The sequence below is a fragment of the Teleopsis dalmanni genome, chromosome 2 (genome assembly GCF_002237135.1).
Source record: "Teleopsis dalmanni isolate 2A chromosome 2, ASM223713v2, whole genome shotgun sequence".
Classification (NCBI taxonomy): Eukaryota; Metazoa; Arthropoda; class Insecta; order Diptera; family Diopsidae; genus Teleopsis; species Teleopsis dalmanni.
The window spans coordinates 363,763-388,609 of NC_051847.1; the positions used below are offsets into that span (position 1 = coordinate 363,763).

General features: G+C 30.4%; 1 protein-coding gene across 1 annotated transcript in view; it reads left to right on the top strand.

Moving 5' to 3' along the window:
- The window catches only part of LOC119677367 (nephrin), a gene marked incomplete at its 5' end in the record, with an annotated part of 83,435 nt that overhangs the window by 36,128 nt on the left and 22,460 nt on the right, over positions 1–24,847 (top strand). Inside the window, 2 exon segments of the mRNA XM_038088679.1 lie at positions 5,170–5,318; positions 14,196–14,307. Of these exon segments, the coding sequence (XP_037944607.1) occupies positions 5,170–5,318; positions 14,196–14,307 (261 nt within the window).

Genomic DNA, 24,847 nt, shown 5'->3' on the forward strand with positions numbered 1-24,847 from the left:
TATCCCAAAACTTTTTTAGCATTTTGTGATTATTTTATTTTTCAATAAAAATATTAGTATCTCAAAACAAATAATTTTTCATGTGATCATGTGGTTACAACAGAAAGTCTCATACCCGTGTACTATTGAAAAAAAATCGTATTTGAATTATTACCCAAGAAGATTAGAAATATCCGCAGTAAATGGACTGCAAATGGATTTTCTTATTGCTGTGATATGAAAGTCAAGTATAAGGACCAAACTCAAGTAAAAAATTTTACATTTATAAATATATTCAAGAAACAAGGGTGTCCTTATCGGATGGTCAGACAAAGTTTCAGCCATTGGCCTCGACTGTCAGATGCCTACGAACCGAATTATTGATGAGCAACTTCAGTTCGACAAAAGTGCTGAAGCTCACACGAGAGCGCCAGCAGTTATGCTAGCAGGCAGAATATAGTTAACCATTTGTGCAAAATAACGTCTGCAATTGATTGACTGAGCATATTTCTGTTTTATTTAATTTCACCAGATATTTGTCTGCCACTTTTGGATATTTTTGATTTATGTTTATTGCTTTGCTTAAGTGTAGCTTTAATTTAGAATTGATGAATTGCTTAATATGAATCATATTTTTTTAAATTACTGAATTTATGTAATTTAATAAGAATACCATGAGTTATTAATTAAAGGGGAAAAAGCTGTACACAAAAAAATGAATTTTATATTTATTATTAATTTAAAATGAGATTTTATATATTCTATTTAATTTATGTATAGATGTGCTGTATACGTGCAAGTTTTGATAAGATTTCAATCAAATTTTTAATTTAGCAAATTATTTGGATATTCCTATTAGTTATAACAAACAACATTATTCATATCTTTCCATGGTACATCTGACAGTATTGGATTCTTTAAAGAAAATAACAGTTAATTTTATGACTAAAGAAATGGATCTACTACATCTATTAAGTCATCATTCTAATATTGAATTTCTTCTAAATTAAACAGGTTCAACATTTATTAAACGCTATATATTGTAAAGTGGCAAACCTTAAAGTCAACACATGATGTCTTGCATGACAGTTATATTTGATATATGTCACATCAATTCGTGATTTATTTACTGCCCAATTGGAAGAATTACCCTGTATTAATAGGTTGGTAATGAACTTACAAACTTTGTGACCAACTTTAATGAAATTTTTAATGAAACATTTTTGATTGAGACAAGAAAGTTATAGATTACGTTTGAGCTGAATAAGTAGGGCAATGTAATGAAAAATACTACTTAAATATATATATTCAATTAAAACTTCTTATATTCTTATGACTGTGTTAATATAATAAAAAAAAAAGTTAAATTTTTTTAAATTTTATTTAAAACTAGGTGACCCCGCGAACTTCGTACCGCGTAACAGTCAATGAATGATATATTAAATTTTAGGTTCATCAGCGATCGAATTTTGTGCTTGAATACACGTGCGGTGATGTCGTGCCGATCACTTGATGTCTGTCCAGGAAGCAGCATTTGAACAATTTCTTTCCATTTTGGATTACACGAACTAATTTTTTTGATAGTTTCCTCACCTGATTTAAAAACAGTAAAATTAGTATCTTAGAAGTAAGACTCACGTCTGTATTCTGAATTGAAAACTATGATGTTGATACCCACCATTCAATGGGTTTATCATTTTTATATTAAAGTGATATCAATCATCTCCTTGCCAAAATATCAGTGGGTATTGCAACGTGTCATATGAACGGTGTGTTTCACATACTTGTTGCAGTTGCCCAGTATCGCGACGTGTAAGCACAATATCGCGTGTGTTCAAGTTTTCTGGATTAATAATTTATCGGACTCTTTCTACTCCTTCAGTAAACACTTCACAGATACATCCTGAAAAAACTGAAACTTAACAAACAAGAAAACAAAAAAATTACAACAATATTAAACAATAAACAAACAAAAGATCAATAAAAGTAAAATTGCTAATAGCATGTCTCTGACGACCGCGACTGTTTATGGAAACGACTTTAGCTGCGGGCTATAAGGAGCGTGGATTAATATAAAAATAATTGAGAGCACTTCTTTTTCTTTTTTATATATTCTTAGATTTAAAAAAGTATTAGTTAAAAAACTTAAAGTAAAAGTCATACTGAAACTAGTTTGACCTGTGATAACAATGAAATAAGAACAACAAGATGTCTTACTTTACCTTTCAGTATACGTACATTGGTGATAAATATATTATTAGTAGAAGCAATTGCTGTTAATTTAAATGTTAAAACTAATAGTTAGACTTCATTTATGCGCGGTGCAGACTATCATTTTTGAGTGTCATTCAAGAGAGAAAATCTATGAATGACACTCAAAAATGATAGGCTGCACCTTTGAATGACACGGAACCAAGATGTTGGCGTGCTTACCAAAATTTTGGTGTTTCTTGAATACAGATATGGAGTAACTTAAATAATTCACATACCTATTCACCTATTTTTCATATTAGTTTTTAAAGAAATTATGGAGTTAGATATTCACTAATCTGCTATATATTGTACTGACGTATTACTGTATGAGTTGGTTGTGTTCAAAATATCTTAACTTCGTTTCCTCTAACCTTTAAACTGAATTTTGTATGGAAAAAAACATTTTAATTTCGCTAAAACGATTATGAAATTCAGATTTTTGCGGAATTAAGGTGTCTCTGAACATAGTAAAAGATTGTATAAATATTAATTTTTAATTATGAGGCGACTTTAACTCTCTGTAGTTTCAAAATTTCAAACAATAAATAGAAATATACTTAAATTCATTCTTTTTGATCTCCCTCTTCCTTAGTTGGTTCAATAATTTTATTGCCAAAAATTTAATATTTTATTCATGGAGTAATATCCTTATGCTAATGACGTTGCTTGGACGTTTGTGGTTATGTGTATTTGGCATCGGCGTCCTTTATTTTTTATATTATATACTTTTTGTTATCCTTTTTTACAGCAACAATTGCTTTGTGTCCTTATAATTTAAGCTGTTATTTTTACTGACATTCTTGATTGTTCTTTCTTGTCCGTGGATATGTTGTCCTCGTTAAGAAGCGCAATTGTATGCTTGTTGCCTGTATAACCTATTTTTAATATTTCTACTTCAGTTTTACATTATGTTCCCTTAAAAACATTTGCTTTTATTTGATACTCTGCATGTCAGTTTTATTTATATCTACACTTTTTTTAATATTTATTACATTTTCTTTAAGACATGGATAAGAAATTCAAGACAAGTTCATGCGCTTAACGATTGGTAGAGAGAGAAGATGAGGGTTGGTTTGTTCCATACTTGGTTTGATCTTATGAAAATTGCATAGAAATCTGTTTATGGTTTACTTAACCTGTTGTCATTTCTATAATATTATATAACTATAATGCATCTGCATATTTTTTGTAATTTACATGTATTTTTAATACATTTATTTTAATACTAATAATAATTTGTCGAAAAAAACTATTAAACAAAAAAATATGTATCTGTGAATGGTCCTTTATAAGAAATACTGACTAACAAAATTAAAGTTTGTGATACGTTATGATGGTAATTTTAAGAGGTCATTTTGATTTTCTTAACTATAACGGTAAGTTAAAATAGTTGAGGTAGATACAATATTATTTGAAACTATCTACTATTTATGTTAAATATTAAATAAGTTGTGTTATTTATTATTTTCATTTACATAAATTAATATAAGCGTTTTATAAATGCTTGAAACCTTTCCAAAACAAAATGTGGAATCGGAAACGACATTTTAAGGACAAAATAATAATGGACCACTTTTTAAACAAGAGAACTGAATTTTACAATATTTTTTAACACTTTATTGATTTAAAAATATAAAACATTTTTGAATGAATATAATATTTACATTTTATCCTATGTTTGCTCAATGTAAATCTAATTTAAAAGCTACTAATTTCCTAACTAAATAGAAAAAGTGCGAGCAATAATTATAACCTCCAGTCTAAGTCAAATGGACTTTAATATGTTTGTTTAATAATTCGTTCTCAAAATGTGCAGTAATAATCAATATCAATATCAATAAAAATATCATTCCTAACTTTAATATTTACAATAAAAATTTATTGTTATGAAATGAAATCAGTGCAGAAGCAAATAAAACCAATTTCCATTTATCATTTTATTATTTATGATGGCAATGCAGACATTTTAAGAACTGCAGCCTTTGACACATAATTTATTCGTCATAAGCGAAACAATTAACTCATTTACAACTTTTCTTTTATTTTCATATAAAAAATGGATTATTCTGCGATACCGTATACCGCTTCATCTCATAATACTGACACATTTCAACACATTTGGAACCGTCAAATCAACCGCCTCTTCGAAAAAATTAATAATTGCCTCTGCAATGCATAATGCCGCTAAATTTAACGTCACCTTTTTTATGCAATGCTGCAAATGAAATACATTTTTTACTTGCAAAAATTTCGATACGGTAAAAATGTTAATAAATTGCAATTCTGAAACTGAAACTGGAAAAACCGAATTACACAAATAATAAAAATACTTCCAATAACTCTAACAACAACGTCAATAACGATAATAACGGCAACAACGGGAAACTGCACATGACAAATTACAAACGGAAATGCAATTTTCAACATGGAAAAACGCGCAATGCAACGCGGTCGCCATCACTATGAACAATCTCTGCCTCGACCAAACTCGTACCAAAAATGAATCTCGCTGCACCGATACTATCATCCCGCTGCATCTTTTTTGCTGCAATTAAATGCAATACTGCCTTTAACCAACGAAAATAAACCATGAATTCAAAAAATTAATAAAATGAATTGCGTCTTACTTGCGGCATTCATTAAAAATTGAATGCGACCATTTCGCTGTGCAACATTTATCTCATGGGCACATCGTACTCTTGCCTCCACTGCAATGACTTATCTTCAATATGGGTGCTTTCAACTCACCTTTAACACAACATAAATAAATGACGTACACCTGAAATATTTTCCATATCTTTATCGTGTTTTCTTTTGAACAACTTTTTGTCATGTTTTTGTCAACCATCTTGCATTATGCCTGGTGCCACATAATTAATATTTTAAATTCTAACCATTTTAAATATTTTTTGCATGCAATTGTATCATCCATTATAGCCGAAACAGCAAATCAACCAGGAAAGACAGCGACCATTGAAATGTACGCTCCGAGTTCATACAACGACACTGTAACTGGAGAAACCTTGTCGAGTGTGTCTGAAAAAAGTGAATCCTACTCCAACGAAGGCAGTCAGCCAGAGTATTTAGTGAGTTTATATTTATTGTAGTAGAAGTTGCTATCATTAAGTAAATGAAAATATTACAAGATTTTTTCTTAAAAAAAGTCTAAATTCAGAAGCATTTTTTGATGCTTTGATGCTTTGATGCATTTTCATAATATTGTATAAGATTGTATAACATTGTTGATGCATCTGCATAGTGCATCTTTTTATGGCAGCAGCATTTAACAGCAGTTATTTGTAATTTGATGAAGTAATGGGGAGTTGAGTCCTACAAATTGGTGTCATAGACGTTTGAATAGTTTGCTTTGAATATTTTCCGTAGTTGCCCAGATGTCTTGCCTATTGTGATAGAAAGTTTTTGAAGGAGTTAAAAAAATCAGAGAAAACATTTTTTTACTTTAAGTTATATTTCTTTCATTTAATTATCCAGTTAGAATTACATTCAATGCAATCAAGTTTTTGCAGCAAAGTTATATAGGGAAAACGTTATTTACATAATTAATTTCACATTAATATTCAGGGTTCTTAAATAAAAAGATTGAAAAGTTAAGAAAGCAAAATAATTGAAAGATATTTTACAGAAAAAAGTAAATAAAAAATAAAGAAATCTATTCGAAAACAGTAGATAATGCCGACTTGGCCTAACATAATTTATGAAAGCATATTTATCCTCCAAGCAATTATCCTTGGTGCAAATAAAACTGACGACACAAAAATGAATTTTTTACAAATAAAAAATTAAAGAAAAAGTGTAAAGCAAAAGCACATAAAATAAAAATTAATGATGAAATCTAGTAAATAGTGAGATAAATAAAGCAAGACATCAGAGATATAAATGCGATAAATGCAAAGAAGGAAAATAATAAGATAGCTTTTGTTTTGTCGAATTTCAAATAAGGTTCACACTGAGTTGTTGATAATTTACTTATAAAACTTTTTACGCTTATTTTTACATGTAAAATAAATAAAGTATTTTATTTATTTGATGGGGTAATGTTAATGTGTGAAAAATATTTATTTATCACAATAAGTGGATTATACAACAATATTTGTTATGCATATCGGAGTCTAAAGCAATTACCTCCACTTTTAATAATAAAACATATTATAATTTACTTTATATTGATTTCAGTTTAAAAAGTTTGGTATACGGAAAAACGGAGACAAAGAGAAATACTTTGTCTCCTTTGTCTCATAATACTTTATGTAATATAGTTCCCATTATCTTTTATACATGCATTACATGCATTACAAATATCTTAGCAAATTTTATCTGCTATTTTTATTTCACTTACCTTTTCGCTATAAACATATAAAATAACAGAATACACGCTTTAAATATTAATTTTATTAGCAGCTTCCGATCTAGATAGATTTTTAATTAAAATTAGACTTCATGCATTATCTTCGGTCACTATTTTAGCATAAATTCTCGAAAAGCAACAACAATGCGCAAACCTTAGCATAAGCATTCGAACAAATACATTGGATCGGCCGCAATCATTAAACTAACTCAACAACCTAAAATGGTGCTATTAGAAGATGTAGGAGATAGGCGGATAAAAAAAGCAAGCGAATAAATAAACAAACAGAAGACAAGCATTTAACGCGAAGTACGCTATTTTTGCAATTAATCATTTTGAGTTTATCTGACATGCCCCGGAACTAACAAATCGCTTCAAATTATTAAATTTATTTACATATTATCTTAAACTTAAGCATTTCTGCTAAATAAACACGCATTTCGCTGCTCAGTACATCAGCTTAATGGGCGCTGTAAACTCAAAATATAACTCAGAAGATGCAGCAATTGTTGGTAACAGCAATTGGCAATGTTAAGAAGCCACGAAAATTTGTTTGTTCGACTGCTGGTAATGCTGTCGCCATTGCCTTATAAATGGATAGCATTAATCTGAACTAAAATTCCTTATTCCAAAAGTAAAACTTTCAATTTTATTTGCATGTGTTTTAAATTTATAAATTGAGTGATTTAATAACAAAAAATCTAATCGTTCTTGAAGAAATGAAAAAAAATGACAAGAATAAAGAAGTCACTATTTCAAATATTGATAGTATATTTAAGCATTTAATAAAAATAAAGAAAATATTCATACAATTTTTCTAAATCTTTAATACCCTTTAAATGCTGGTTTTTAAAGAAATGGTTTATATGTTGGTACTACCAAATATTGGTCAAGCAACTCTCAAAATGTATGTCTTACATTAAATCCGAAACAATTGAATTTATCAATAATAGCACATTTTAAATAATAATAAAAATGCTACATAACGGATTTAAGTCGTTTTTTTCTTTTCCATCCTCAAATTTCATCTTCCTGGATTGACAAGAAGTTTATAAGAAAATTTTGTTCGATTAACTTTAGGAATTAATACTGAAATAGCAGACAGATATGCAGTAAAATGAATATGAATCGTTTTGTTATATCGACCTAAACAACACTGTATTCGTCCGTCACTTCTATATGGATGTGCACAAAGCCAGGCTCTGAGAAAACTTTTCAAAGTACCATGGTACATTAGGACGAAACACATCCTCAGGGATCTCAATATTGATCCCATCAAAAAATATATAAAGGATAGAGACCTGAAATTATTTGCGAAAACTGACAGACTTACCAACACCGCGTTATCAAATCTCAGAATGGTTACATGCTCATCGGGAGGTATGCAGATCTAAGGTCAATTATTGCTTAGTCTGATGAAGTGATAAACAATAATCCAGTCAAGGTGTAAAGAGGGGTTTTGAAAATATCTTGAGTTAAGAAAGAGTAAAAGTGCTCAAGTGCACTGGCTCAAATAACTTCAACATAATAATAATAATTATTCCATTTTATATTTTTCACAATATGAGATAAAATATTTGTCCATTCCTTGGTCCTGATTTGGCAGCACTGCTTCAGTGATATATTTTAAACAGAATTGCCATTCAAGCTATCATATATTAAGCTAAAGGTTTGTCATATTATAATATAGATCGTGTAACATTCACTGAATTTACTAAAATTGTACAGACATACTACAAGTATAGTAATTTTATGGTAGGAACATTTCACATTCACAAGTAGTGATGGAAAGATTATAGTATTCACGAGAAGTCACTATGTGGTATGATATTTGGTGTGCAGTAATCATAGGACAGTACTTTTTTTAAAAAGGCCGATTATATAACAATAACTATCAAATCTGATCGCTTTATCCGGCTTAGCTCTTTCGCCTGTGTTATACTTATTTATATTACAATATTAGTAACAAATTTATTTAAGTACCAGTATGGATACGACATTAATACATCATTCGGAATCTTCTCCTGATTTTATTTTGCTAATAGCCTATTCTATTATGCTCACCTAAAACTCAAACACTTCTTAAGATCAATACTAATTAAGATGCAATGGGCATTCTTCATAGGTCCTATTTCTGATTGTGTTTCAATGTTATTTTAACGTTATTTTATTTCAAGTTCGTAACATCTTGGGTTATTTTCTATATAACCGAATTGACACAATTTTACTATCTTCAATTCGATTATAAAATGCTGACAAATGTTGGCAGTAGAAGGACAATAGGTAAAACTATATCACATTATATTAATTATACAACGAAGAAAAAACATGCAGCACAAGGGTAAAAACTGCTGATTTGCTAAAATTTCCATTTTAGTTGCTGCCAGAATCTTTTATCTTTAATTTTTTTTTTCATTTTCTATGTATTTTTTTATCTTAAATATGTTATTTAAATTCGTTTGCTCCGGTGCTGCCATTAGTTCTGTTAAAAGCCAAATAAATTATTTATTTCGTGTCACTTATACACATTTTTACGAAGTATCTTATATTTTTACAGCTCATTTTACCATTTTCATTTATGCATGAAATTAAACTAAGTTATGGCAATCTCTTTGACAGTACGAACTGATGTGTTGGCAACTTTCTTGCTGAAGTCATTAATTTTTGTTGTATGGATTAAAAATCGCAACTTCTCTTCTAAATAATAGTTCGGAGAATAAAACTTTAATGTAAATAACTGAAGTTTTATTAGGTAAATGTTAAGTTCAGTTGAGCAATTCGCCGCGTTATATGCGAATTTATAATTTAATTTTGCAGTGAAGAATGTGATTTCTATGAAAAATTTATGCATAGAATATCTATGCAAAATACACATATACACAAAGGCAATTTGTGCTTAATTTTCTGATATACAAATACAAAATACATTATACTATTATACAATTATACAATTCGCAGGCGGAAAGAGTGAGTGTTTGATAGCAAACGGTGCATATTAACGATAACAATTTTTTAACACATTATGTGTTCAGTGAATTTACTACAATTATAAAAGATAAAAAATGCTTAAAGAACAGGAGAAGTATTAATACTTAATGTTACCTGTCAGTTATCTAGCATATAAGCTTAAAAGTGCCAGCTTGTAGGTCCTTTTTAATGCATTGTAAAATGTATTTATGCATGTGTAATAAAAAAGGATTACGGTCTCACAAAAAATGAGCTTAGCCAAATACCCTAACCAATGATGTACCCAAAATAAGGATCAACAAAAAGGTCTTATTTAAACTGACATAAAAATGTTACAAAATATCCTTATTATTGACATTTGTGTTAATCCGCTTTCAAAGGATAACAACTCATTTGTGTGTAGCAAAAAACTTGGCAGCTTAATTAAAGCAAAGTAAAAAATGACTTGAAATAAACCAAAAAATTAATATGAAATTAAAAAAGGAAGAAAAGATTAAAATAAAACCTACCGAGTTAAATACCAAATAAAGAATGAAATTATGTTTACACTAAAAAAGATATGTGTATTTTGCACATATGACTAATATTTGTTGTATTTCACTCCTAGTTATCAGACTGATTTTCATTATATATATATATATTTTTTTTTTTTTTTCCTATTCCCATATTCCTAGAAACTTTTCTGATTTCTAGACATCATTTTTACAATTAATCATTATAAGCATAAAAACTTCACCCGAAAAATTTCTATTTGCTCAAATGGGTATATATCCGTAAATATATATATGTTGAAGAACGAGTATAAACAAAATCAAATTTCGTCTATGTTCCTGTGTAACACTGAAGGAGAGTTATGATATAAATTATTCTTTTCATATTTGCTTTAAATGTTTTCTGTTATAAGTTTTCTCTTTATACATTTGTTGCCTCTCCTGCATAATACAAACCACAAAAAACTTTACAATGAACAGATACTAACAGTTCCAGCAAATAAACCAATTAGAATTACATTGTGGCCGAAAGGTTTTCGGAAGTTCTCATTTAAAATTCGCGCGCTGTATATTTTTCGATATTTTAAGTTTATGTAGTTTGGCAGCACTGTCCTTAATTACTATGCCAAAAATGAGCGCGATCTGTCAGACAGTTCGTTTACGGCAGCTGTTGAAACCAGTTCACCTCAGTAGTGCGTTGCGAAAAAAACAATGGAAAAAAATATTGAACAAAGAGTTTGCATCAAATTTTGTTTTTCGAACGAAATTTCGTGTGCAGAATCGTTGCGAATGCTACAAAAGGCTTATGGGGAATCAGTTTTATCGAAAACTCAAGTTTATGAGTGGTACAAAGCCTTTCAGGACTGTCGTACGACCGTCGAAGACATGCCGCGTTCTGGACGACCTTCGACCTCTACCACCGACGAAAACATTGAAAAGGCAAAGGAAATCGTGTTCAAAAATCCTCATGTGAGTGTTAGAGAGATAGCACGAGAGCTAGGCATCGGTCGTGAGATGGCTCGTTTGATTTTGGTGGACAATTTGTGTATGCGACGTGTCAACGCCCGGCTTGTTCCGATTCACCTCAATTTGTTCAACATTATCAACGATTTTAAGGCCAAACATTCAATAAATACCATCGAACAGCCACCGTATTCACCTGATCTTGCACCGTGTGACTTTTTCCTGTTTCCCAACCTCAAATTACCACTCAGAGGAACGCGTTTTGAATCCATAGAAGACGTAAAACAGAATTCGCAGAGGGAACTCAAAGCCATACCGGAAAGCGCCTATAAAATATGTTTTGATGATTGGAAGAAACGTTGGCATTTGTGTATCGCTTCTAATGGAGCATATTTTGAAGGAGATAAAATAAATATTGATGAAGATTAAGAATTTTGCGTTTTATTTAGAGTTTCCGGAAGCTTTTCGGTCACAATGTACATTTAAAACACACTCTTAACGTTGATGAATACAAAACGTTCATGCACAGACAAAAAATAACATCAGATCACCTTTTTCATCAATCAAAAACTACATTAGATAATAAAATCCATAAACTTAAAGACAACATGTTTTCGTCCTTTGGTTTCACATTGAATGAAGATTGGTTTATTAACTATACCGATGTAATTTTTCCTAAAGAAAGCCGTTGGTTATTATCTTTGGGAAAAAAATTTGCTCTACCGGTGAATAAAAATAATTTCTCAAAACTACATTTCATAGCAGACGTAGAACAAGGCATTCAAAACATGAAAAATGAAAAATTGAAGGAACTCACTAGAACCAAAACAGCTCATAATTTAATAAATTTTAATCATCAACATAAAAACAACAATAGAGAAAAATTCATTCTAAAAGCATATGATAACACTCAAAAAATAGTGAACAAATACAAAAATGATATTGTCATTATGGAATCGGATAAAGGTCAAAAAACAGTAGTTATGTACAAACGTGATTATTTGCATAAAATGACATCATTACTAGATGACAGAAACACGTATAAAACATTACGCACAGATCCAACTAATAAATTGATAACTACTAATAACAACATTATAACAGATCTTTACAAACAGAAACTAATAACAATACAGCAAAAAAAACAACTGCTATGTAGTACAGCTAACGCTCCTAGACTATATGGATTACCCAAAATTCATAAGTCTAATGTACCCCTCAGACCAATAGCGGACTCCACAATGGTTCCTTGTTATAAACTGTCAAAATATGTTGGAAAAGAAATTCTAAAACCACTTATATCGTCAGATTACAATATCAAAAATTCCAGTGAATTACTTGAGAAATTAAAACACATTAAATTGGAAGACAACGAAATATTAATTTCATTTGACGTAATTTCATTGTTTACAAATATACCTACAAACCTGGCTACAAAAATCATCTTAGAAAAATGGGATATTATTAAGAATACAACTAACATCTCCAAGGCCAAATTTTCGAGAATTCTTGACTTTTGTCTTAAAGACAATAATTACCTCATTTTTGACGATCAGATATACCAACAGGTGTTTGGTATGCCTATGGGAAATCCATTATCTCCTACTATCGCGGATATAGTACTTGATTAGCTACTTGACGAAGCCATAGCTGAACTCAAGACTATGGGCATAACTTTTAAATTTATTACCAAATATGTTGATGACATATTTGCGGTTATCAAAAAATCTGACAAGGAAATTATTCTGACAACATTAAATAATTTTCACCCAAAAATCAAGTTTACATATGAAGAGGAACTGGACCATAAACTTCCATATCTCGACATTGAAATTATTAAACGAGATAATAATTTAATTTTCAATTGGTACAGTAAAGACATATCTTCAGGACGACTTATCAATTTTCACTCTTCACAACCTATGAGCCAAAAACTAGGTACTGTGAAGAATTTCATCAAAAAGGTATTAGATAGTAGTGACCAAATGTTTAAACAACAAAATATTGACAAAATTTACAAGACTCTATTGAATAATAATTATCCATACAGACTAATTAACAATTTAATCAAACAACAGAACATAAGTTACAATAAAAATATTCAAAATAGCAATAACCAAATTCCAAAACAATATTTTTCGTTACCATATGTACCGAAACTATCTAATAATAGAAATTTGACCACAAATCTTAAACAAGACAACATTTTTTGTGCTTATAAACCCAATCAAACTATCCATAAAATTTTCTCTAACAACAAAAACAAAATTAATAAGCTGCAACAAAATAATGTAGTATATCAAATAAATTGCAACGGAAATAAAGAAGGGAGTTGCAAAGAGATTTATATTGGTACAACAAAGAGATCACTCAACACTAGAATAGCTGAGCATATGTCGGACATCAACAAGAACAAAAACAATACAGCTCTATCTCAGCATTGCACCGAGAGACAACATAAACCGGATTTCGACAATGTAGTAATATTGGACAAAGAGAAATCTTGGAAAAAACGGTACACTCTCGAAAGCTTAAGAATTCAAGAGAAAATTAACTTAACTATGAACATCAAAGAAGATACGGAGAATATAAGCTCTAATTACATTGCTGCTCTAATATAAACAAAATCGAAAGTGGCGGTAACTTGAAGCAGTTGACTATATTTCTATAATTCTATAAAACTTTTAATATTTATTCCTAACTTTTAATTTTTTATTTACAAAAAGTGATTTAACTTAATTTCAATTCTAACTATTGGTAATTATTATTATTTAACAATTCTAAAATCCTAAATGGACAATTATTACTTTTGATTGTTTTGTTATTATTGTTGTTGTTAGTTATTTTGTGTACATGTTTCTCTGTTTATACAATATCACAAATTATATTATAGATATAATTTCACATTGTGTTTTGAAATCATAATTATTAAATAAAAAATATTTTAGATACCCCTGAAGATGTTGGAAAATAACCAACGAAACGTCGGGTGAAAAATGAAATAAATTGAGTTTTATTTGCATCCTAATAATAAGACCAGAGTAGCCTAAAGAAAAAATTTTAACTAAAAATTGAAATGTTACTATTTTCTTTGCTTTTATGAAAATGTTCGAAAATGATAACTTTAACTTTGCTACTTTGCAATTTTACCAATAAATTCCTCGTTTTTATTTTAGGATGAGGCTCATAAGAAAGCTGCTTCAACATATTTGGTCGAGAGTACGGATATGCCGCCGCCACGGTACCAAAAGGATGGCACCTTGCCAGTTATATATCCAAACAACATGGGTGAGTAGCAAGGAATTAAATTGCATCTAGAACTACGACTTTTGCATTTTTTATGTTTAATGTATTTGGAATTAGTTAACCCAAATAATATCAAAACGCTACTAAAGGCGTAGTGCAAGCAACTCAAATCTTAGAACACAAACACAAACGCAAAGCTGCAAGCAACTGCAAGCACAAATGGAGAATACTCACAATCTGAATTTATTGCTGCCAATTCTTGGCAATTCTTGCTTTCCGACCCGAGTTGAAAAAGCGATTTTATTTATTTCAAAATTTTCCTAGGCAGTCAACAGTTTTATGCTCAGTTGCCTTGTAGTTTGCTCAATGCTTATGAATTTGCATTTATGTGTACTACTGATGTGATAATCACAGTTTGTTGAACTAAATTTCATGTGCATTGTTTAAATGAAATTCTGAAATTTACACTTTGTGCTGCTGACTTTATCTGCTTATAATACTACATAAATTTACGCAATTTGTACTGGATGCCCTTGTATTTGCTTCATGTTTGTTAATCGAAAATCAGCAAGCGTTAGGTCTTTGATATGGCTTATTGATCTCTTCTCAATTCAGCAAGTTATTAAAATTCTTTAGGATTGAGTATCTTAAAAAGACTCACAAGCCTTACTGAATTTGTTTGGAATAAAATTTGTTTGTAATAAATCTACATTAATTAATTGTTTTTAATATTATTGTGTGTTCGTTCCGTAATCCTCATTTTAAGAAAAACATAGTTAATATTTTCATGATTAATTTAGTCCGTATCCTGCTATTGGACTATTTATAGATTTGATTTTACGTTATAATTTACCTATCAGATATCTATGATTACTGAAAGAAGTTCCAAATTTTTCGAATACATATTTTTTTTCGCGTTTCTTAATGTAAATTTTAACCTTCATAAAAAATATTTTTGATTTTTCTTTAAACTTATATGGATAAACTCGTATATAGGTCTATTAACAACAAACACTCATACTGCATTAATATTTCTACATAGATCCTGGTGTCGTCAACTAAATATTTATATGTATCGATTGGATCCAAATATGCTGCGTGGTGCACTCCAATTTACAAACATTTTCGCTATCGTTTTCATCCATATGAGGGTAGTTAACGCTATTTGGTTTACTTTGGTTTAGAGGGGATTTATGGAGTATTTAAGCTTACAGTAAAGCTATCTTTACATAACCGTATATAACTGACCACTTCGCATTTTTTTAAAAATTGAAACATGGTTTCAACTTACAGGAAATTAGTTCTGATTATTTTTAATTTTTCCATTTTATTTGCGCCTCCTCTGACGCCTTAACCAAATTTGTGACTGAATAAAAATTTGTGTAATAAATATTGAAAAATAAAAGGTAATACTTGGTTCATTCAATTTAATTGACTTAAATTATCCTAAAATTACTAGGTTATTTGATTGAAATAAGTAGAAAGGATCTTTCTGAAGGTTGCAGCAGTTCCATTACAAAAGAGTATGGGTGGGAGTGATGGCCAGATGTATGGGACATGTTAAACCTTTCCACCTTTCCACTTCGTGCCTCATAAGGAACAACCTAAGATGAATTTTTTATGATACGAAGAAATTTTGATTGAATACTTATAGAGTTAAAGTTTCTTCATTAAACTCAGCTATTAAGTTTTTATTAACTGTTTGAAAGATAGAAACAAAATACCACGTAGAGGGTCAATTGTCGCTTTTATTATTCTGCGAAACCAATTTGTTGGTTTGGAACAATTTCTTATTATGAATGATATGACTTATTGGTCTATATGACTTAACTGCATATGAACCAATCAGGATTCTTCTGATTTGGTGATCGTTATAATCTGAAACGTTTCTCTTCACATTGGTTTATCAAATTCTAGGTAACGTAACATATATATCGACTTCTTTATCGCAAACGACAAATCAACAACCCTGTTTTTCTTATACAGAATAGTTAAAATATAATGCAAAGCCTTCACGTTATGTTTATGTTAAAAAACCAACATAATCTGCAGATATAGATGCTGCTATGGAGAAAACATTTTATGGAGAAAACATATAAAAAGCAATGTAGGAAGGATGAAACATTTAATTTAGTCAACATTGCAATGTTTGAAGCAACTGCTATAGTCAGCATTAGTCTCCAAATGAATTTTTGAATACATAATTCTTAAAGTTAATTATTTTCGCCGAAAATAGCGCTTCTTATGACGACAAGGAAAAATTTAATTAATTTAATTAAAAATTTAATTAATTTATTGCATTTTGGTTGACCATACAACGCTGTTTCGTATATTGCCAAGTAGTCATCATCAGTGGTCTTAGGAATTACTCGAATTTATTTTTAATTAGTTTATATATATATATATATATATTTTATCCATTAACTTCTAGGTGGAGCGTAGGGATGCAAAAAAAATATCTTCCACTCGGTACGATTGGTGGCCAATAGCTTGACTTCTCCCCAGCTTTTCCGCATTTGTAACATTTCCATGTCGATTTGCCTTCTCCAGGTGTGAGCAGGTCTGCCGCTTCTTCTGCTACCCATCGGGTTCCACTCAATCGCCATTCTTGTGGTGTCACCAGTCGGTCTACGCATAGTGTGGCCGACCCATTCCCATTTGCGTTTTTTGATTTCGTTTCTTATAGGAGTTTGTTGAGTTAAAAACCACAGACGTTTATTTGAAATTGTATTTAGTTAGAATACTTTAACGATTTTGCGTAATGATTGATTTATGAAAACTTGTAGTGCATTGATTTAGTTTATAGTCCGTACATAATTTGTTTGGACTGCAACTGTCGGGCTTACCACACACAATTCTTATAATGAAAATCTACTAGATCCGAAATTGATATCTAATAAAAATATTGTTTAACGTGTTTGTTGCAACGTAGCGTGATCAATCTTTAGATTTAGTTATTCTACAAACTTAATTATATTGGCTGACTTAAAAGGAATCATTTTTCTTTACTATATACGCTTTTTCTCAAAGACAAGAATAAATATTAATTTTTTTAGTCATAAGTGTATACTATGAATTTTGCATAAAACGAAACATATAAATGTAAGAAAAGGATTTGTAAATAAGTCTCTACAAAACAGGATTTAAGTTGGTAGGAGTACGATACCAAGTGAGTCCTACCTACTCCTACATTGCAAAGACAAATATTCAAAAATGATAACAAAAAGAATCCGAAAACAAAATGTGAGCACATCTTAGCTGAATTTTGATGAAATAACTGTAAAAGAAGGTTTCTTAATGGCAACGAAATCACATCGATGAAGGAAGAATATAAATAGGGGGTATGAAGAAATACGGAAGCAGCAAAGGATGTGCTAATAATTCATAAAATATAAAATAGAAGAACACGCTAATTGAAGTTCACCCATGAATTTTCAAGTAAAATACACGTATAAAAAAAATGCTTCCAACTCTGTGAAAGGGGAAGAGCAGAACAAATACTCATTTGTATGCGAATTTGAAGTGAATAAATAATGACGTAAGAAAAAGAAAAACTTGTGTAAAATAGAAAAGCAATCAAAAAAACCGTGCACGTACCATCTATAGTTTTCAAGAACATTTTATAATATATGCGAATAAAGAAATATGTATAGTCAAACAATGATTGGTTTTGTATGGGTTCTATTCTCAAACTAAACAGATATTTTACTATCTATGGGTAAAAAATTTCATTTATCTTAATTTAATTACTATATTTTTAATTGAACTTACGCTTTAAAACGATCTTCAGTTTAAATATACACAAGAATTGCATTAAAAAATAATTTATGGAACTAAAATTGAGTCGAAACAAAAGTTTGTTGTTTTTAATCCTTATTCTAGCTGTCAAATGGAACACATTTATACAGAAGGACTTCAATTTTATTTCGCTTGGTACTTTTATACTGACACCGGCTTAGAAAATCGCAAACAATAAAAAAAAGTACATATATATAGTATAGCAACAGCAAGTAATTGACAGTCCCGGTTTAGTTCATAGCAACTTACGTCGCATTCTATAGGACCTGTCAGCAATAAGGCAAACAGATGCAACAGCAACTAAAAGTCAGATATTACGAGTTGGCAACACTAACACAACAGCAGCAGCAAACAGTGTTGCCCTAACCTTTGCCAAGCATGAAAAAAGCAAACACTGGCGCGATATGTGGCAACTAAACACGCCAAGGGACGCAGTAATCGGTAAGCAGCAGAAACAAATTGCTATACATGGATTGCAATTCGTTACTCGCACAATTGCTGTTGCATATTACTACTGAGGACTTCTACAAATAATAAAAACCCAAACGTGCAGCAAATAATGACGAGGAAATAAGAAAATAAGAACAAAATTGAATTTGAACATTGAATAAACATTTGAGGCAGTGCAGAAAAAATTGCCAACGAAACGAAACACTCTTTCAGTAAAAAACTGTTGAAGTCGAAAACTGAAAGTGGATGACAAACGATGTTTACTTGTTAGGCAGTCGTAATGGCAGCTGCACTAACAGCAGCAGCAACGACAACAACTGATGTCGGGCGGGACAGTCAAATTATGTTGCATGCCAAAAGCGAAAAAATCCTGAAAAAATTGCGAAAATATTTTTAGATTTGCTGTTGGAGCAATTGTGCATAAAAAGGATGCAAAGCAGAGCAAAGTAAAGCAAACACAACAAATGCGGCAAATGTTGCAACAGGAAAAACTCTCTACATGCTGCACATGTTGTTGATGTGTTTACGGCGCAAATTAAATATGTTGCAGCAATTTTTTCTTACGCTATATTTGCAGATTGCATTTATAAAAATTTGAATATCCTTAAGTGACATGAAGGCCTTGAAAAACGAGTCAGAATTATGACGTGAACTCTTACAAAACAAATAAATAATATTTGCCATCGTTTCATTTTTAATTGCGAATTTTTGAAGTATAGAAAAACGAACCAGAATATGTAAACAGAGGCCAGTTTATTTGTTCTGACAAAATTTCTACTCTATAAATATTCAGCAACATATCTTCATCCACATGATGTAACATATATCACCTCAAAGTCATCCCTATGTTTACAGGCAATCACATCCATACCTGTACTTCACTACATAAACCTCGAATTTTTTGTTTAATAAATTTTCTATTTCGAAGTATAATTTTTTACGTAAATTCTACAGCGGGCGATGTCAAGTTGTCAGTTGCTGGTTCCTCAACTCATGTATAAAAAAATAAAGAAGAAGCAAAGAGAAATGAAACAAATATAAGAATATAAGCAAAAAAAACAAGACTCTCTTAGTTTAACTGAAAAATACTTTTATTAACAACGAACAGCGCCAGAACAAAGAAAAGTTAGAAGAAATACTGAAGACGGGGAAGAATTTGAAAAGATAACGAAATACTACAAATGCTATCACACTTTTGCCATTTAGATGTTCCAAAAAATATAAGAAAATTATTACTTATACGCCATGTAGAACGTATAAGCATTAGGAAAATAAAATTAAATCTTAAAAAAGCTGAAGAAGAATTTGGCTCGTGTTCCGCTAAGAATCAAAATAGTTTCTATCTCTACGAATATACGAGGTATTAAGTAAGTTTGTTTGCACTTTTTGACTCTAACTCTGATACTAGAATATGTTTCTGTTTCTACTTGAAACATCTCATTTGTTTTTAATTTCAAAAAATTCTCTTAACAAAACATATTTAATTAAAAACTCAACTATTAAAAATGTTGCTTTTATCTGGACTCCATGAACTCTTTTATGCAATTTTGGATTTGTCGAAGTTTAATTTCTCTATATTTAGACAGTATACTATAACTGAATTATTTAATACATTCCAAATGAAATTGTTAGTAATATTATACTTAGAAATAAAAATCAGCTTTTTATAAGTTGCTATTTATGGATAGAATCAAACAATTTCATTTATACCAGAACTTCATCTAACTGAGTTTATAAGAAATCTGTATGCTTTGTCTTCTGATCTATGCTTTGTCTTCTGATCTATGCTTTGTCTGATTAATGAAATACATTTTATAGAAGAAGTCTGATAATAAACAAAATTAGTAAGATCGCTACAAAGAAAAAGCTATTTCTCATATTTTTTTGTGTGTATGTCTTGCTTTTTGAAGCTGCTCTAAGTAAGCCGCTTTTTAATGAGCACGTAATGCTGACGGATGTTAATATCAACGAACATGTGAGGTTTCTAAATTTCACAGACTATATCCAGTCTGTGCTGTCTAAATAAAGAATCGGTGCGAAAGTGAAAATTATGCTTATAAAAAATCTTCAATTCAACCAACCGACCACAAGCCATCGCGCTATAAAGGCGAATTTTTGGTCCAACGTCTTTAACAAATTTCTAATAATGAACACAATCCAGTCGAAACGGTCATTGTAGTTTCTGAAATATACTCGGGTTCTGTGCCAATTTTTTGTCAAAAACTGTTGAGTTTTTCATAGATATCGACGTCTTTTTTACTCCGGTGGAAGCATTTTGAAAAATTTAATTTAAACTTTGTTCACAATAGCATGTAAGGCATAAAAAAATATAAGGACAGAAAGTTTTATCATTACCGGTAAAAATCAATAGTACAGCTTGCAAATAAACTCGCGGGACTATTTACTCCACAACCAAATACCAAATAAGCAACACACTAAAAGTTCGTTGTCAGTTAGTCAGTCAGTCTGTCCTTAGCTTTGACAGCAGCATTATTATTTGACAAGAACTTTTAATGAGATCCATTTCCATTAAAGTCCAACAGACAGCGTTGCTTTGGCAAATTTGCACATATTGGCACAACTTTTCGTATGTGCATAACATCGCCTGCGGACGGCAATATCGCAGTTTTTACATCTGAATACACAAACAATTTAAATATACTTCCACACAAAATCCTTAATAAAGAACATCCTACCAAGTGAGTACACATTGATGTATTTACGAAATTGCAGTTCTGTTTACAATTTTCGATTACTGTGGCAGAAAGCGTATTTATGGTTTTTCAAAATGTTTTTATCCTTTTTTGGAATATTTCATGTTATATCTAAAATAAGGAGGAAATTGATTTAATTTGTTAAATAATATAACAAAATTCTAACAATTAGTTGTGCAAATTTTAACTTCAACTTATGCACTGCATGCGTTGAACAGTCGTTTGCTATGTAATTGATATAATATTTTAACTTTCGCAAACATTGACTGACAGTTTTTGATTACGAGATTCTGTCCTTTTACCTGCCATATGAAAGTTTAACTGCATTACGAACTTATGGACTACAGATGAAATTAAAATGAGAAAAGTACAGTAGGGTAATTACTGAATCGATTCCACAATATATGATGTTCCCGCACAAAACTCCGATGGCTGTCTAATTTTAGAGTGTTATTGTTGAGGTTCTATACTTTTGCAGAGAGCATATGTAAGTGTAACTATAAAATAAATAAATCAAAACAATTTTTTCTATTTTCAGTGTAAATTTTTCTTAATATTTACCTTATAATTTAAAACAATTTGAGACTTATATATAAATTTTCTTTTCGAAATTCCAACCTACAGTTTCCAACAATGCAATTTCCAAGTTAATTATTTTACTATTTTGGTATTAAAAATTAACTAAAGTATTATCTAAATTTTATGGAATATTGAGCCACTGTAATTTGAGCGAAACTAACTGCGCCTTTTTACAAACGTGCTACCATTTACACAAATAATGCTTAGTGTTGCTTAGTGTTCTGCAATCAACTGTAAAGATTACGTTCTCATGCCATCGTATCGTATGAAGAAAGGAACAACAAAATAAATTGTCGAAAGTGTGCCTAGTAGAGCTCTAGTTCCTTTAAAGTTAAGAGTAAAACGAAAAGTGCACAGTAGTCACAATAAAACGAAATATAAAAAAACTACAAAGTAAACAGTACTTCATTAAAGTAATATGCCGATATATTAAATAAAACTGATACCACATTATCCTTTTAAAACTTCAATTTGTCGCTGTCAGTACAAGGACAAGGACAAGAACAAACAACAAATTTCCAACTGGTGTGCCTGTCACACGCAATATTGACAACAACAACACACTAGTATTATGTGTATGTATATGCGAAGTGTGTGTGTGCGTGTGTGTGATATTACATATTGCTTACGACATCCTCGTAAAACGACTGTACGAATGCGGTTTCCGTTTTCCTTTCGTACGCAACGTTATGCGTTATTTTTCAAAAAGGGTTTTAGCAAATTGAAGACAAGAACTGCTGACATTTACACCGTCAACCCCTTTCAGTATACATGCACAGCAACGCGTAGCGTTCATTTTTGTCGTATATTTCATGCTGTTGACACGATATGAAATGCGTTGTATGTAATAGTGGCTGATGCGGCAATCGTTGCGTGTGATGATTTTTACTGCGAAAATTCATTTCCTTTAATGACACCGACGCTGTATGTGATAAGAAAGTTGTAAATAAAGCTAACGGTCCTCAGCAAGTGAAACATTTCACAGGAAAGATATTGCCTGTTCGCATGAGTGACATGCTTAAAGTTTTGTTAATCGAAAATAAGAAAACATGAGCGACTTCAAATGTTAGCAATTTATTATACTTTACACTTCACTTTTAGTTAGGTTTCAAAAATTCTGCTGGAAGAACCGTTCAGTTAAATGAGTACCACGAAGCATTAAGTTTTGCCAATAAGTCATTTAAAATATTTTATGAGATTATTTATAGAGTTGTATGAAATCATGAAATAAATAAATTTATGATACAAGTTCAATTCAGTTAATGAACGTAAAGACTAAGCCAAAAAGATCGTATAAATTCGTTTCATCAGATGTATTTATAGAAAATTTCAATGAAGCAAAACAAATGCATTTAAAAGTCTTACTAAGTACCGAAGCCAAGTACTGCCATTAACATTACTTTACATTTAGTTGTTATATTAAATGATATTGATACTTGAAGTATGCAAAGTTTTGTTATTTTTCAACAAAGAAAATATACTTTTTTACAAAATTATACAAGAATTATGATGTTATCCTCATGTTTCATATTGTTAAGGAAATGTTAACATGAGCACATCTATAATATCTGTCCAAAAAATCTTTTCTTCGATATTTATTTCTTTGATTTCACAAAAATTATTTACTCAGTGAATCTACGATTGAATAGGTTCTGATTAATGTGAACACTTTTTCTACTTACCATCAAAATTAAAACGAATGCGTGCTGTTTTTAAGAATTTTGAAGACAACTCGTGAGGACCGTCGCTCAAAACCACTCACAATGAATAAAATATTGAAAAAGATAGAAAAACTTCGATATATATAAGGTGAATCGTAGTGGAAATTGAAATATCAAAAGGTATAACCTATCCATCGACAATATGGACAAATGGAAGATTGGCGTATTTTATGCCATGCAATCTGACGGACGATCAGAAATACTAGAAAGTTCAACAATACAAAGACATAGTAAAAATGTGTCAAAGAAATAGTGTATACAAGAGACACTGTATATATTTGAGACCATTTTTCAAAAGATATAATTCATTACTTTCGAGTTGAATGGGGCATGGAAAAGCACCATAAGAAAGAAAATTACGATTTTAAAAAAGCTGAATCAAGCCAATGTAGTCTTTTTCGATTGATTTTGTGACCAGAAAAACCATCTTTGTGAGACCTTCTAAACTAAAGTTGATGATAAAAGGAAACTGATTGAAATTGACAGGCTTCGGCGGTATACTACAGCGATTTTAGTAAAAAAATGTTAAATCACTTTGTTATAAGCTTTTAGCGCAATGTTGATTTAGGAGGAGAATTAATGTAATTACAATAATAAAAACTTCAAATATTTACTTTTTATTTTTTTGAGACTAATCTTGTCGGATCTGAGACAGACTGTTTACATCAAGCGCTAAATTTATATCAACATGGTCTCAACAATAAACAAAGAGAGAGCAAGGTTAAAAATAGACAGCTTGATATATATGCAAAATGTCAATATTGAACAAAGAAAAGATTATGATAACATCATTGCAGATTACCGATTTTTTTGCGTTAAACATTAATGGAAAAGTCATTTTGGGATAAAAAAATCTTTTTAGTCACTAACGACATACTTTTTGTTAATATAATACCTTTTAAGTGCTAAGGTAACATGTGTATAAATTATATAATACACATCTTATTATTAAATTTACTATATTAGTTGATTACACGTGTTTTCCTAAAAAAATTATTGCTTTGAGTTTTAATTTTTAATATTTTTTAAAACAAAAAAATCTTAACATATTGTAAATAGAAAATGTAGTTCAGTTACAGGACGTTAGGTGTTGAAAAGAAAAAGCATACCATTGGTTTATTTCATTTCTCTATGTTTTTTGCTTCGTTCGAAAAACTTATAAGAAGTGTTCATGATTCAACGCATGAACACTTCATTTTTACGAACTGCTCAAACTATGAACACTCAATCAAAAATACAATAACTTCGGTGCTGCTGCGGTTCAATGGAGTGAAGGACAAAGGTTTCAATACTATTTGCGCATTTGAAATTGAACTGCTG